Genomic DNA, 15,000 nt, shown 5'->3' with positions numbered 1-15,000 from the left:
AACTTCAGTGGCATGTCAATTGCCTCGAGTTGCTAGCAGTATGTCTTGCTCTGCACCGCTTCAGGGCCCTGCTCAGGGGCAAGCACGCACTTGTCCGGACGGACAACACTGCGTAAGGTACATCAACCGCCAAGGTGGTCTACTCTCCCGCCACGTCGCAACTCGCTTGCCATTTTATGGAGTAAGAAGCATCTGAGGTCGCTTCTTGCCATTCACATCCCGGGCAAGCTAAATCGTGCATCCGTCGAGCTCTCACGACAGTGCTCTTGCCCCGGGGAATGGAGACTCCATCTCCAGATGGTTCAGCTGATTTGGGAATGCTTCGGAGACGTACAGGTAGATCTTTTTGCCTCTCCAGACACTTCCCACTGCCAGTGGTTTTATTCCCTGACCGAGGGGACCCTCGACATGGATGCTCTGGCGCACAGCTGGCCGTGGGGCATTCACAAGTATGTGTTTCCCCCAGTGATCCTTCTTGCACAGATGTTGTGCAAGATCAGGGAGGACAAGGAGCAGGTCCTCATGGTTGCGCCCTACTGGCCCAGCCGGACCTGGTTCCCCGAACTTGTATTCCTCGCAAAAGCCCCTCCCTGGCCAATTCCTCTGAGGAAGGACCTCCTTTCTCAGAGAAACTCTGGCACCCACATCCCGATCTCTGGAACCTACACATGTGGGTCCTGGACGGGATGCGGAAGGTTTAAGTACTTTGCCACCTCAGGTGGTAACTACTATCACTTCAGCTAGGGCCCTGTCCACCGGACACGCCTATGCTCTGAGGTGGAAACTCTTCATCACTTGGTGTTCTTCTCATCAAGAAGACCCCTGGAAATGTCTGATCGGTCGATGCTCTCCTTCCTTCAGCAAGGATTAGAATGAAGGCTGTCTCCTTCCACCCTCAAGGTTTATGTGGCTGCCATTTCAGCTCACCATGATTTGGTTGACTCTAAGCCAGTAGGGAAGCACGACCTGGTCATCAGGTTCCTGCGAGGAGCTAGGAGGCTTAATCTGCCCCGCCCTCAGCAGAGACCCTCTTGGGATCTCTCAGTGATTCTATCTGCGCTGCAGAGAACACCCTTTGAGCCATTGCACTCAGTGGAGCTTAAGTTCCTCATGTTGAAGACGGCGCTCCTGACGGCTTTGGCCTCAGTTAAGAGGGAAGGGGACCGGCAGGCATTTTCACTTGACGAAGCGTGCCTGGACTTCCGGCCGGCTAACTCCCACGTGATCCTGAGACCGGGATATGTGCCCAAAGTTCCCACAACTCCCTTCAGGGATCAGGTGGTGAACTTGCAAGCGCTGCCTCTGGAGGAGGCAGACCCAGCCCTAGCACTGCTCTGTCCAGTACGCGCCTTCCGCGCTTACGTAGATAGAACTCAGTGCTTTAGGACTGTGCTCAGTGCTCAGACCAGTTCTTTGTCTGTTACGGAGGCCAGCAGAAGGGAAAGGCTGTCTCCAAGCAGAAATTGTCCCACTGGATAGTAGATGCTATTACCTCAGCTTACCAAGCTTAAGGCCTGCCTTACACCTCCTCGCTAACAGACATTAGTAGAGCTGCGGCTGGGTGACATCTAACACATTTGCAAGATTCTACAATCTCCGTGTAGAGCCCGTATCCTCTCGTATACTTGCTCCAAGTAGCCAGTAAGGAGGACCTGCTCAGTGTCAATTCGCTTGCTGCGCCATTCCACTCCACGGACTAGATGCATGCGCTAATTTCCTTAGGTGAGTGAACACACCTCTCGGCTCCTCAGCGAAGAACTTGAATGCGAGAATTCACACGCTGCTCCTTATACACACACACAGTGGGTGGAGCTCACAACACAAAATTCCGCAGACCAAGGCACTTTGTGTACAATTGGCTCATTTTGTACCACACAAAGGAGATTGGGCTCTCGGACGAGGTCCCATTTGTCAGTAGTTCTGACGTAACGTCTCTGTTCCCTCCTTCAGGGAATGCGGGTTACATACATAACCGAGATGTTCTGCTTCTCTACAGCTGTGGATGAGTGATAGAGCAATGTATCCGACAACATTTTGAGCAAATATTGTGTAAATGAGCAACTTAAATGATAAATATTGGTCGACCACTAAATTTGATTGTACCTACATTGTTTGTTGCTGATGCTTCTTTTGTCATTTGCTTTATGTTCATTACATGGCCAAACGCATGTGGACCGTGATTAACACACACACACACACACACACACACACACACACACACACACACACACACACACACACACACACACACACACACACACACACACACATTACTTACAGCTGCATGAACTCAAACATGCTTCTGTATTTCAACATGACCTGAACTCAACTGAAAAGTGCAGAAGTGCTCATAGCAGCCAATGAGGATCTGCTCTATTTAATGTTGTAATGAAATATAAGAATCAAGCACATATTGAGGGTCTGCATACTCTCGGCCATGTAGTGTGTGTTGCTTATTAATGTGCTTCCCTTTTTTTGCTAAAGGCCATTTTCCCCACACGCTCTGGATTGTAGTCGATCTTGTTGCCTTTATTTTGCAACCAAATCAGACTTGTCATTGCTTTTTCTGCAGGAGTCCATCAACATAATTACAATCATCTCGGTCTCAGTAGCCCAACGCGAACACCTAAAAATGGTAAGGAACCATCTCAAAGAATAATCTTGTTGTCGAGTGCTTGTGTTTGCATGCCTACAAGATCAGCTGGTTCTATGACCAGCTCAATGGCATTGGCCATCTTCATCATCATCACCATTACCACCTTTAAGAAAACAACTCAGAGAACCTTGAGTTAATGTTGTCAATGAGGGCGGCGCTCAGGCCAGTGGTTAAATCTCCCAGCTGTAACGAAAGCTTCTGACTGGCGAGCAGAAACGGCTCGTTAGCACTGATTAAATCACTGCCGTTGGTGAAGCACTCGAGTCGGACTGGGGTTGGTGGAGGATGGGAGTCGCTTTCCCACCCAACAAGCTTAAAAGGCTCCCAGTGGATCTGTGCTTATATGACAAAGCCTGTTATTGCCTTCACACAGAGCAGCTGATTTACTGCATGAAGATCCTGTTCTGCTGTGGATTATGATGACTTGTGTTGCATGGCGGGTCGTCTCGGCCTGCAGTCCAAATCTTTATAAGCTTGTATACTATTTGCATTTTGTCTTGTAACATATACTAAAATATTTAGATTACACACTGCTGTTCAAAAGTCTTCTTTTTTTTTTTATAAATCAATACTTTTATTCATTCAGGATGCATTAAGTTGACAGTAAAGACACTTATAATGTCACAAATGATTCTGTTTCAACAGTACAGTACATGATTGTTTTTACAGTACAGTTTTTATCAAATAAATGCAGACTGGGTGAGCAGAAGAGACTTTAACATTAAAAAAATATCTTGAACGGTAGTGTATATGGTATAATATATAGTCTTCCTGAGTATAGAGTGGCATGTCCTAATTTTGCAGAGTTAGACACGTTTCTGGGTTAAACATATTTTATTAATCCTGGAACAACATTCCTGTCTGAAAAACATAACTTCCATAAAATAGAGGTGTGAAATGATGTGTGAATAACACTGATTGTGAGACTAAACTTACATAAGCTGTAAACTTGTCCCTCAAATCTGATTGGTTGATTGGAATGTTGATCCAGGAACACGTTGCACTTGGTGAAATCAGGTTCTGCTATACAGTGTCCTCCAGAAGATTGGACATGCTGTAACAGGGTGGGATTTTGGACAAAAATGAATCCTTATGATTTTGTGATAACTTTGCATTGCTAAAGGACAACCTGAATTATGACAATATATTTTGTAAAACAAGGAATTCATAACACAGAAAACCCTGCTGACAATCAATCAATCAATCAATCAATCAAACAATCAAATGGAAGATTAAATGAGGCTAAGATGGTGTCCTGGTCTAAACCAGCTGAACATCACGGCCAGGCCACTGTTACTTCCATTACTATATAATCGAAAAGAAAATCATTCTTGTTGGTCTTCATTAATAATTTCTTCTAGAATGCATTTACATTAGAAAATGAATGATGGTTTATGCTGATATTGTCCAAAAGCGCACTTTGAATGCTAGGGCGTTTGGTGGACAGAGTGTTGTATGTATGCCGTGAATGAAGGCGTATTGAGACGGTCAAACACACTCTTCAGTCTCTAACATCACATCAATCCTCTCGCTGTCTGGACGGCGTTCTCTACAGCTGCTGCAAATACTCACTCCCACAACAAGCCAAAATGCCATTTCACGATGCTTCATCATTACAAGAGCGCCAAAAAACAAAGCATCCCGACTCTATTTCATTTGCTCTTATTGAACTGCGTTCTTTTTCCCTTGAATTGACCAGCTCACAGATCTCTGAGGCACGGTAAGTTATCTTCGCAACATCATTGATTCTCTATCTTTCCTTCTCCTCCTCCTCCTCCCTCCAATGAAGATGAATGTTTTCCACTTCACACACCACCAACCGCTGAACCCCAATGCATGAACTGAGCAAGTGTAAATGCAGTTGTGTAAGCGTTGCTCGTCCTCCCTCCGTCCGTCTGTGAAGTGTTGTTGCGTCTCATTCTGCTGCGCTGGCCGCGACTCAATTTATAAACCTCGACCTGAGACTCGGACTGGCGTGACGGGCACGAGGAGCCACACACACATCACATCGATCACACCGCATCACATCAGTCACCGCACCCGATTGGTCCGCGACGCCGCGACTCTTATAGCCACTAAATCCCCACACAGTAATGTCTTCAACATGTCGAGTGTGTGCTGAGACGTTTATGAATGTGTGATTTTGACTGTTCCCAGTTAAAGATGCGATGGTGTGTTTTGTCTTGCCCGCAGAAAGCACCCGGATGAACAATATCCTCACCTCACAGACCGAGCCCTACGATCTGTCCTTCTCTCGCTCCTTCCAGAGTCTCTCTCATCTCCCCCCTTCATACGAGTCTGCCGTGAAAGCTGACCTCAACAAATACTCCTCGCTCAAGAAACTAAGTATGTGCCAGTCTAATGTCCTCAGCTCTGATAATGGTCTTTCTTTAGGGGTCTAAAACAAACCTCGAGCCCTCTCAAATACTGCTGTGTTTATTTCATTACATCTTCAGTCAAGGTTCAGTTGGTTAACATCAGTTACATATAGAAATAAAGTCAAATTTTGAGAAATTAAGTCAAAATTACAAGGAAATTGTTACAATTTACTATTCACAATGTCATTTATTTTTTATGTTCTGTTATTACTTTACAATACGTTTCCATTTTTATGAATATTATGAATAAGATCACAATTACAGGTTATGAGAAAATAGTCTCAAATGTGAGATATAGAGTATCAAATAATTTTCAATTGAATTATAATTATATTTGTTGTAACACTTACTGTAGTTACGTTCAGTTTGTTGACGTTCGTTAATGCAACAACGAACAGCACTTTTACAGCATTCATCCATCTAGGTCAATGTTAATTAACAGTAATAAAAGTAGATTTATTTATAAAATTTACATTAACCTTGATCGAAAATTCCTGAAAACATGGTCCATTCAGGTTCTGTATTTCAGTGGATTTTTCACATTCAGAAAGTGTAAATCTGGAGAGCTAATGATATTCTGTTTGTATGGAAGAATTAACATTATATCAATGCACAATTGACAGTGGCTTGATTCAAGAACGAGGCTCCTTCAGATCCCAGAAAGCAGTCGGACTGTCAAGAGTCTTTTCCACTCCATCATGTCAATCAGCACGTCTTATTTTCCGTCCGCTGCGCGAGATAATCAGTAATCAACATTCGAGCACGACTCATTGTTGATTCCTGTGTAAATGCATTTATGCATCTTTGTAAACACACTGTATATGTGCTGCGGCTTCTATGAGCCGGGTAAAATCCCTATAGGCAAACGTAACCGTAATGTAACACAGGGAGTCACGGCTCGCGATCAGAGCCTTCGTTTCATCCCATCAGGATCTTCCTCAACAGGCGGCCATTATCCGCTCGCATGGGTTCGATCTGAATCTGATATCTCTGAGTAAAGCTTTCTCGTGGCCTCAGCCCCATGGTATTGATTCAGCTAGTGGCAGGTTCTTTTGCTGTGTAATAAGGTCTCAGCTCATTATATTCCCTAAGTGAAGAGTAAATTCCCCTGAGGCTTGTGTAATTGCATAAAGAACGCTCCAGATCTCTCCCGGCCCTGATCCCTGGGAAACTGACAGGCCTCCTCATCTGCAGTTCTTCCCCGTCCGCCGAGCTTCTACCAGCGAAAACATGCAATCATTCACTAAACTATTCATGGCAGCAGACCCTCCTTCTCCGTCGAGTCTCGATAAGCCTCTGAAGCAGGTTATTTCTTGTAGGCTGGAGCCGAAAGGCTTAGCTGTTTCTTTTGGAGCTTCGGTGGAGTTTTGCTCTGACAGATCATGTTGGATATAGCGTTTCTGTTAATAACATCCCGAGTCTCCTCCTCCTCCTCTTCAGATGTTTGTTTTGCTAATGTCCACAAACGTTCTAAAGGAGACTCCTTTATGAAGAAAGATTAATTGAATCTGTAATCAGCATAAACCGATTATGTGCCATTAATTCCCCTCAATAACACAGTGTTGGTCCTTTCGGCGAGTGCGAGATAAGTGGTGCTATTGAGCTCTTTTATCTCCTAACAAACTCAATCTCATCCCCTCAAGAGATGCTGTTTCAAATGTCCCACAAATATGACTGCCACTTCCTCGGGCTGTGAATTATTGTACACTTTTTTATTTTTCACAAACCTCTCATCACAGTTATTCGATTAATTCTCACTTAAAGGAAGATTTGTGGCTGTAATTTTGGTTGATACACTCCTTTATTGCATTCACTTCGATATGACTGGGCTCTAAATGTGTGGAGAAATCTATCAAGTGTAACTGATATCTCAAGGACATCAGCCTCCCCAGATTGTATTCATTACACCTCGAGCAGAGGATAATTTCATTATTTCCAGTTCCAATCATTACAGTAGAGTGTCCTGAATCTCTCCAGCTGTGATGCACCATCAGTCCTTTTGACAGAAGAAAGTCTCTGCTTTAAAGTATCTTATTGACTATTAACCAATTCGAATTGGTCATTCGCCATGCGCTGTAGTATTTCGAAAGTTTTAGTCGATTTCACACATATTAGGTTGGCAATAGTTAAACAAGTAAAATGTGTAGGCCTAACCCTTTATTTAACAATAACATGTTAATTAATGCAAGTAAGAATAAATGACTTGAAATGATAATCACATTCTTCTTCTGAGGTAAATTCAAGGCTTCTTCCAAACTCGATAAAAAGCAGATGAATCTGAAGTTGGATGTGTTGTTTATCGAGGGGATGGAGGCGTTTACAGGTTTACGTGCCTCGAGGACGATTACCGTATGAATATCTAAAAATAATGAGCTCAGAAGGGAAAGATTGTCTTGTTGGTTTCATACAGATTACATAAAAAGAGAATATTTGTTTTCGATATGACTTACATAATTTAATCGCTTCAATCTTTCTAAAGATATATCTCTCATGTCTGTGTGGCAAGTATTCGCTGAGTTTCGGTTCATTTTTGTGACGCGTTTCAGAAAGAAGTTCACAGAGACTGAGACGGCAGAATGTGCGCCCTGTTCGTTTTCTTCATTTTACAAAAATTGTGTATACAAAAATAAAAGTAGATCCTTTAAGGCCAATTCACACCGCACAGACAAACGGCAACAAACAAGTCTATCGGAGGTTGTTGGATCAGTGTATTACCCCTCTCGGCGTCTGTTGGTGTTGGTCGGAGTTTGTTTTCACCCGACTGAACACGTTCACTCGGCGTTTGTTGGGTCGTGGAATGTCTGAGCAGTGTGGTATGAGTTTCCAACAAACGACAACAAACTCTGACGTAATCTGACCTGGCCACGAACCGGGCTCACGAATGACGATGAGGCAAGTCCTTGCAAAGGAGCGTGCTTAGTAAATTATCCTCGGAGTGAAAATGGCAGATTTCTGGACAAATCAGAAGACAATTCTAGAGCAAGGAGATTTTTGCGAGAGCATACTGGACAAAGTTTGAGCACGCACGCGTAAAATCTGAGCGAGAGCAGAGCCATATTTGAAAGCGCGTCCAGTAAGTTTTGTGCTAGAGTGAAAGAGATCCGCTTGCGAGCTGAGAGAGTCGACACATGGATGCACTCTCGGCTTACAATAGTGCGCTCTCGTCATTTAACACCAGAGAAACCGCCTCAGAGGAACTATAAAGGGTAGAACTCTTTTGTCTTTACAGTTGTCATAAAGAGACGAGAAGAAAGTCGTGTCTGAAAGCTGCAATCTTTTATTTTTATTTGTTAAAATGAATGGAAAATATCTGGTATTTTTCCGTGGATGCTGGAGTTTGTCGGTGTCTGTCGGGGCTGTGTGAACATGACACTGCTTCATGATTCATGTTTATAAAATTCTAAATCCAACGGCCAACTTGTTTGTTGGCGTTTGTCTGTGCGGTGGGAATAGGCCTTTACAGTTTCAAATGATGTATTACTCATTACTGTATGACAAAAATTCTAAGTTTTTCCGCTGTTTTCAGGAAAAAATGCAAGTGATTAATATCCAATCGTTATTACGTTTTATAAACTAGGCCTCAGGAACCTGCACTGGCAAGTTACCTTGTTTTCAGGTTGACTTGAATACTCTGACACTTACACTGCTTGTGCTTCCCCACAGCGGATAAGGACGTTGACGACTACTACACCAGGAAGAGGAATCTTCCAGACCTGGCGGCCCGAGGAACTCTTCCTCTGCACATGATGAAGATGAACCAGGATCCGCCGAGCAGCCAGCAGCCCCAGCCGGCGCCCCGCCAGCGTCCCCGCCGGGTCCAGAGGGCCATGTCCCAGGACCGTGTGCTGTCCCCCGAACGCAGCCAGGAGCTCGACTACCCCACGTCCCCCTACGCCATCTCCCCGTACGGCGGGCGGATCCTCTCCGACGAGCAGCTCCTGTCGGCCGAGCGTCTGCGCTCCCACGAGCGGCTCATCTCGCAGGAACGCCACTACTCGCAGGAGCGCATCCACGCGCAGGACCGGCTCCACTCTCAGGAGCGCCTGCATTCCCAGGACCGCCTCTATTCCCAGGACCGCCTCTACTCGCAGGATCCACTCATCTCTCCCGACAAGATGATGTCCATTAAGCGCTCCGGGTTCCACAGCGACAAGTCCATGTCCAGAGCCATATCGCACACGGACGTGTTCATGCCCACCACGCCCCTCCTGGACCGATACAAGATGACCAAAATGCACTCCCATCCCAGTGCCTCGAACAACACGCCACAGAACACTTCCACCATGAACCAGACGGCCTCCAAGAGACAGGCCTTCGCCTCGCGCCGCACGCAGACGATGGAGCAGCTCCACTACGTCCCACAGCACCACCAACACTACCGCACCGGGAGCAAGACCGAGGTGACTGTTTAACCGCTCACGGGCCGACAGAAGCATACACTCGTCTCAGATCCGGTTCTGCAGGAACTGGCCCAGCACCAGCTACTCTAGAGTCCATACCCAGACCCTTCTGTGTGCATTACCATTCAGTTAAATGTGTTTGTTTATCACTAACGAGGAAGGACTTCTGCATTCGTAAGGGCTTTGCATGGGGATTCGCAGACTGCGTCAGAAGAAAGAACATATGATGAAAGGTATGGACATGGAACAGAAGTGTATAAATTTCTATATAAATACACACTATATATATATATATATATATATATATATATATATATATATATATATATATATATATATACATACAAATACTGTTTGTACTTCCAGTCCTAGTCAATAGCTTTAGAAGTTCTTATGATGTACGCGCACTTCTTTTGGTGCCTCTACGAAAACATTCCATTTCAACAACGAAGTGGTTTTGTGGGTTAAAAAGCACAATCAAGTAAAAGTTGAGTTTGGTTTTGTTCATTCGCTCTGTGGGTGATGGCTAGCATATATCAGTTTGTTCTTCAATTAATGGCCATTCATTATTTTGCGAAGATGATTGTAAATAAGCTCTTTTAGCACCACTAAATGGACGAGTCTGTTCTGGTTGGCATTTGTATTATTGTAGTTTGATTTTTAGAGATTCAAGACTTCTTCAGAACTATAGAGAACCCACTAACCCAGTGTTGGACCATTTAAAGTTATATATGATACTGTATGTGTGTCCGTTCAAATGTGTTTGTAGAATGAGAATCGGGCGAATGTTGCTGAACAATATGTTGATTTCTGGCTGTAGACTGTGTTGCAGTGACTCACAAGACAAATGAGTATATTATGCTTGTTGTAGTAGCTTCAAATAAACCGTCCTTATTTTTCTAAACATTAACATATATGTGAAAAAGGTTCATGTGCCTCAACAAACACTGAAATATTAAAGAGCTCCGATCTAATAGTCCATGAAGTCTGGGTGGCTAAATTCAGATGAACGGAGAAAAACACGAAGGCCCTTTGGAACAGCTGTGCCTTTTAGAGAACAACTATCCACTTAAAGTCTCTGACTGGAACACAAGAGGAGAATCTCTGACACGTTTAACTCTTTCCCCGCCAGTGTTTTTGAACAGCATTCTCGATCATTTTCACACAATTTTCACGCCCCAGAATATTTTGTTGTATGAATATGTGAGCATGTAATATGTCAAAAGAAAGAACAGAGCCTCTGCTTTTAAACAAAAACATTGATGCATTCTTTTTTTTTTATGTGGGTAAGTTTCATAAAAAAGCAACATTTTGAACAAAAATCATGTTTTTATCAAAGACTTTGTCCAGGTGAGATTCAAAAGGCGTGGAAAGAGTTCATGAAAGAGAATGAGGAAAAAATAACAAACACGCACCATAAACGTCTCATCAAAGGCGATGTGACTCAAACTGATTGCTTCGTATGATAGCTTTGTTGAAGAACATATTCTTTCATGAGTTCATGAGAGAAGAAACGTCTGGTTTGTGAACAAAATGTTATTTTGAATAATTTTCCCCTCAAAGAATGAATCAAACTAGTTAAAAAAAAAAACGTGTTGAATGATTCATAGTGCGCAAGTCATATGGAGTTGATGCTGGAATACTTCAGACCCGGTTCATTGCTATTGCCTGGAAAAGAGCGGCCAGCGCATTATTCAGAATTCCTCCTTTTGTGTTGAAAGAGTAAATAAAGTCACAGGTTAGGACAAACTCTCCTTCTCAGGTCAATTCTCTATTTTACCATATATTTCACCAGCTTTTCTTCAGGCCATTGCTACATGACAACCTTGCTTCATGGTTTTTGGTATGTTATTTACAGTTTAACTTCGGAAACACTTGTGTAAAATAGTCTGAGAGAAAAAGAAATGCAATTACTTACACCTAGAAATCGTCCTGTCTTCCAGCAGAGACAGAGAAAGCCAATGTATCTGAAAACTAACCAACCAAATATGCTTCAGCGACTAGGTGATATATTGGGTTATTTTGTCAGTGTTTTGGACATGTGAATGAATCCCCGCTGCTTGCGTCCCAGCCGGAGCTGAGAAACCTCCTTTAAATTCATTGAACTTCAGGGGGGGAAATGCAATTCTCACACACAAACAAAGCCTTTTGCATTTGCATTTCTTTATTTGCAAAAGCTTTATGGGTGAGACGGACTCGCATCTGCGATCCTCGAACCTCTCTTCTTCCCTATCAGCATTTAGATGAAAATATGACACTTAAATGGAGTCTGTGCAGCAGATTGGCAGTAAAACAGACGCTGGCTTCCTCTGTGTGCAAATGGCCGTCGACTAAAACATCGCTCACATATGAAATAATGAAAAGCCCTGCAGGTCCTGCTTCTGAGAGCAGTCTTGTTCAGTCCAAACGCAATGTTTCCTGCTAATGTTGAGGTATGAGGCAGGCTGTGTGTGAATCTGCAGCATTATTCCTCAATTATTCAGCATCTGTCAGTCAGAACGCCGAGTGCAGAAACAAGAGATGCGTTTTAACCGCGTGCTTCTGAAAAAGGCATTTTTGTATGAGAAACTGCAGTTTAGGCTTCAGATGTGCTGCACAATACACCGACGTTCCATCATTCTCTTAAGGACTCTCATAAGGCTTGAATACACCACATAAATCTTCATATTCCACACGGCACTTGTGAATAATATAGGCAATGGTGCATTTCTAAAGCTTTTAGAGAAAAAGGAGAGGCTCCAAGCGCTTCCATTAAGTTTACAGTTTGCTCTTGTCTCAAATTAGCATATTTCAGAAAGCCAAAGTGAAGAAACGCCACGATCCTCTGGAAATTAGCATACAGCCTGCTTTAATATTACATATACTGCGCCATCGAAGGCTCTGGTGTAAGTCATTCCTCGAGACTGACCTGTAGCCTAGCAACCAGCTTTCCCATGGAAAACCATTAAAGCTCCTTCTTTAGATTCTGAGCAGGAATCGAGAGGTTTGTGCTTCACCATCGGCTCAAACGTGTGTGTGTGTGTGTGTGGATGCTTTACTGAAGATCTTCTTACTGTACTTCTTACCACCGCAACTTCCTTCGTATTTGAAAAGAAATACTCATTACTTACTACTATCAGCACAACATTACATTTTTAAAAGTCTAGTTCAACCACAAATTACATCATGTCATGTGATTGTCTTTCAGAACACAAAAGATGCGATATGACATTAAAGTGGTTCATCTGCAGTTTTCTGAACGTCCGGCTCTTAAAGCTCATACTTGTGCATGTTCTACACACAGTGTGTCACTGAATGTCTTCATCTTCAACACACAAAGCTCTCATACACAAAGCAATGGATTGCTTAGTTGGGGACATTTAATATCCAGCAATATTATTGATCTCCTGCATTGACAGCATTATATGAGAACTGACCTGAGCTGGACGATGACATCACGGTTTCTCCAGAGCGGATATATATATATATATATATATATAAATGAAGTAAATTAATAACTTTTTTACGACAGAAATGAACCATCAATGAACTTGCTCAAGCTGGACTGACGCTATATTCTTCTAGACACAATCTTTGTTGCATTATTTCCCTGTTATCTCTGTAAAGCTGCTCTGAAACACTGTATTGTTAAAAGCGCTGTATAAATAAAGCTGACGACTGAATTTGACTTAAAATATAGTGCAAACGTTTTGTGATACTTTTAGTGTTGGGTTTTGTAAAGAAATGTGCATGAGATCAGACTTCAGCGGGAGAACCGAGACTCTCCTTAGCACTGATCTGACAGCAGTCCTGACACTGTCGTACCGTCACCAACCTGATTAACTGCTTTCACTAATTTACCGTTCGTTTAATCATGGACGGCTGCCAACAAAACTCTGACACGCTGATCTCCTCCTCTGATATCCGCAATCAATACTAAAGCAATCTGAGTACAAAACCTCATTTTCCTCTGTAATGCTTCCGAAACGCAGCAGATTCCAGTGCGATCGCATCTTCAGCTCAGACTCAGGAACTAACACAGGCTGAGTCTTAAAGAACGAGGGAAACTGCGTTGAACACACCGTGTAAACGCTCTCAGCTCAGGCTGGGGAAGTATGTGAACCTTTAATAGCGTCTTCAATAGCAGGCTGATCCTGCAGCTCTCGGCTAACTGAGGCCGTTCCTCCGTTCCTCTGTACAAGCGCTGGAAACTCTGCGGGAATCTCAGTTTGAGGTCAGGACTGACCGACTCTCACGAGACTGAGCTGATCTTCCTGGGAACGTGGAGGGCGCGAGCTTCATCTGTGGCCCTCACCAGCTTTTTGAAGTCAATCACAAAAAACTATTATAATCTTCAAAATGGCCGCCTGTAAATGTCCTTAATTTGAGGAAACTGCTTTCGAACGGCAGATGCTTTGACTGGACTGAAGTCCTGAACGATGGTGATGTGTTACCGAGTGTGGTTTCGGCAGCTTCTGTTCTGCTGTGCTTTAGCTGGAGATCACCTCAAAGTTAATGACCAGTTTGATTAGAAATCCAGGTAAATCCAAAGGTTCACACTCTTATTTTCTGCAAATGTAGAAGAAAACTCTTCATGAAAGCGTCTCTGATGCAGCGTTTCACTGACGCCTGAAACCTTAAACCTCACGCTTTTCTTTGATGCCTTACAAGAAATGCAAATCTAGTTAAAATGTGTAATTGTGAGCACAAAGTGCCTCTCGACCGCTTGAGTAAACCAGCAGCGCATTAATCATATTTAGCTGATGTGGAGAAGCAGGTTCCCCTTACATTTTGTGTCTGTTTGTACACGTGGTTCATATTTATTTCTCTATCGTATTTGTCTCGTATCCCTTACACTGGAACACGAGTGAGGAGGAAGCTGAGTAACTGGATTCTGGGTCGATGTATTGCACATCTTCAGTTTCCCCGTGGCCTGTTTCACAGACTCTTCACTAACAGATATCAGTGACCCTGGAGGCTGGGCTTCACCGGCTCACACCTCGCTTACTCCGGGCGAGAGCTTTCAGTGCGACACAACTAACACAGATCTGCAGAACAGAAGCACATCTAGGAAAGGAAAACTCAGAGGAACTAATATGAAACAGGAGAAAGTGCTTTTAATTTGACTTGACAGCACGTCTGTGCAAACATCGCACTGGATCGTCACAACAAATGATGAACAAACTATTAAATACTACTAATATAAAAACTCAAATATGATATAAATAAGGAACTGCTGTAATGCCAGTGGTCCAGCTCAGATCTGCAGCAGCAGGGCGACTCCAGCGAGGGTCCACTTGGACGGGCTGTCTCGGGTCTTCAGGCTGAAGGTCCACACGTATGTGGGTCCGCGCTGGCGGGTCTTGTAGACGGGACACTGGTACTGGCCGCGCTGGTCCTGCTTGTCCACCGGGACGGCTTTGATGAACATCACGGGCATCGCAGGCGTGAGCTCCTTCAGACGGGCGTCCACCATGACCCCAGCCTGCAGGACACACACACACACACACACACACGCACACGCACGCGCACGCGCACGCGCACGCGCACGCGCACACGCACACGCACACGCACACGCACACGCACA

At 43.9% G+C, this 15,000-nt stretch overlaps 2 protein-coding genes across 3 annotated transcripts in view; one reads left to right on the top strand and one right to left on the bottom strand.

Annotated features, from left to right (window-relative positions):
- The window catches only part of LOC308706605 (shisa family member 6), a 96,209-nt gene extending 86,641 nt beyond the window's left edge, over positions 1-9,568 (top strand). The window contains exons 6-8 of one of the 2 annotated variants that reach the window (XM_081392362.1): positions 2,573-2,635; positions 4,850-5,002; positions 8,698-9,568. In XM_081392362.1, the coding sequence (XP_081248488.1) occupies positions 2,573-2,635; positions 4,850-5,002; positions 8,698-9,446 (965 nt within the window). In that variant the 3' untranslated portion in view covers positions 9,447-9,568. The remainder of the gene's footprint in view (positions 1-2,572; positions 2,636-4,849; positions 5,003-8,697) is intronic. The other variant, XM_081392363.1, reaches the window with a different exon arrangement.
- A 4,943-nt stretch (positions 9,569-14,511) lies between these two features.
- The window catches only part of dnah9 (dynein, axonemal, heavy chain 9), a gene marked incomplete at its 5' end in the record, with an annotated part of 119,007 nt that continues 118,518 nt past the window's right edge, over positions 14,512-15,000 (bottom strand). The window contains one exon of the mRNA XM_081391983.1: positions 14,512-14,898. Within this exon, the coding sequence (XP_081248109.1) occupies positions 14,671-14,898 (228 nt within the window). The 3' untranslated portion in view covers positions 14,512-14,670. The remainder of the gene's footprint in view (positions 14,899-15,000) is intronic.

Source organism: Scardinius erythrophthalmus (assembly GCF_964197995.2).
Source record: "Scardinius erythrophthalmus genome assembly, chromosome: 18".
Lineage (NCBI taxonomy): Eukaryota > Metazoa > Chordata > Actinopteri > Cypriniformes > Leuciscidae > Scardinius > Scardinius erythrophthalmus.
Note: the sequence above shows the minus strand (reverse complement) of the source record. Positions and strands in the feature narration are given on the sequence as shown.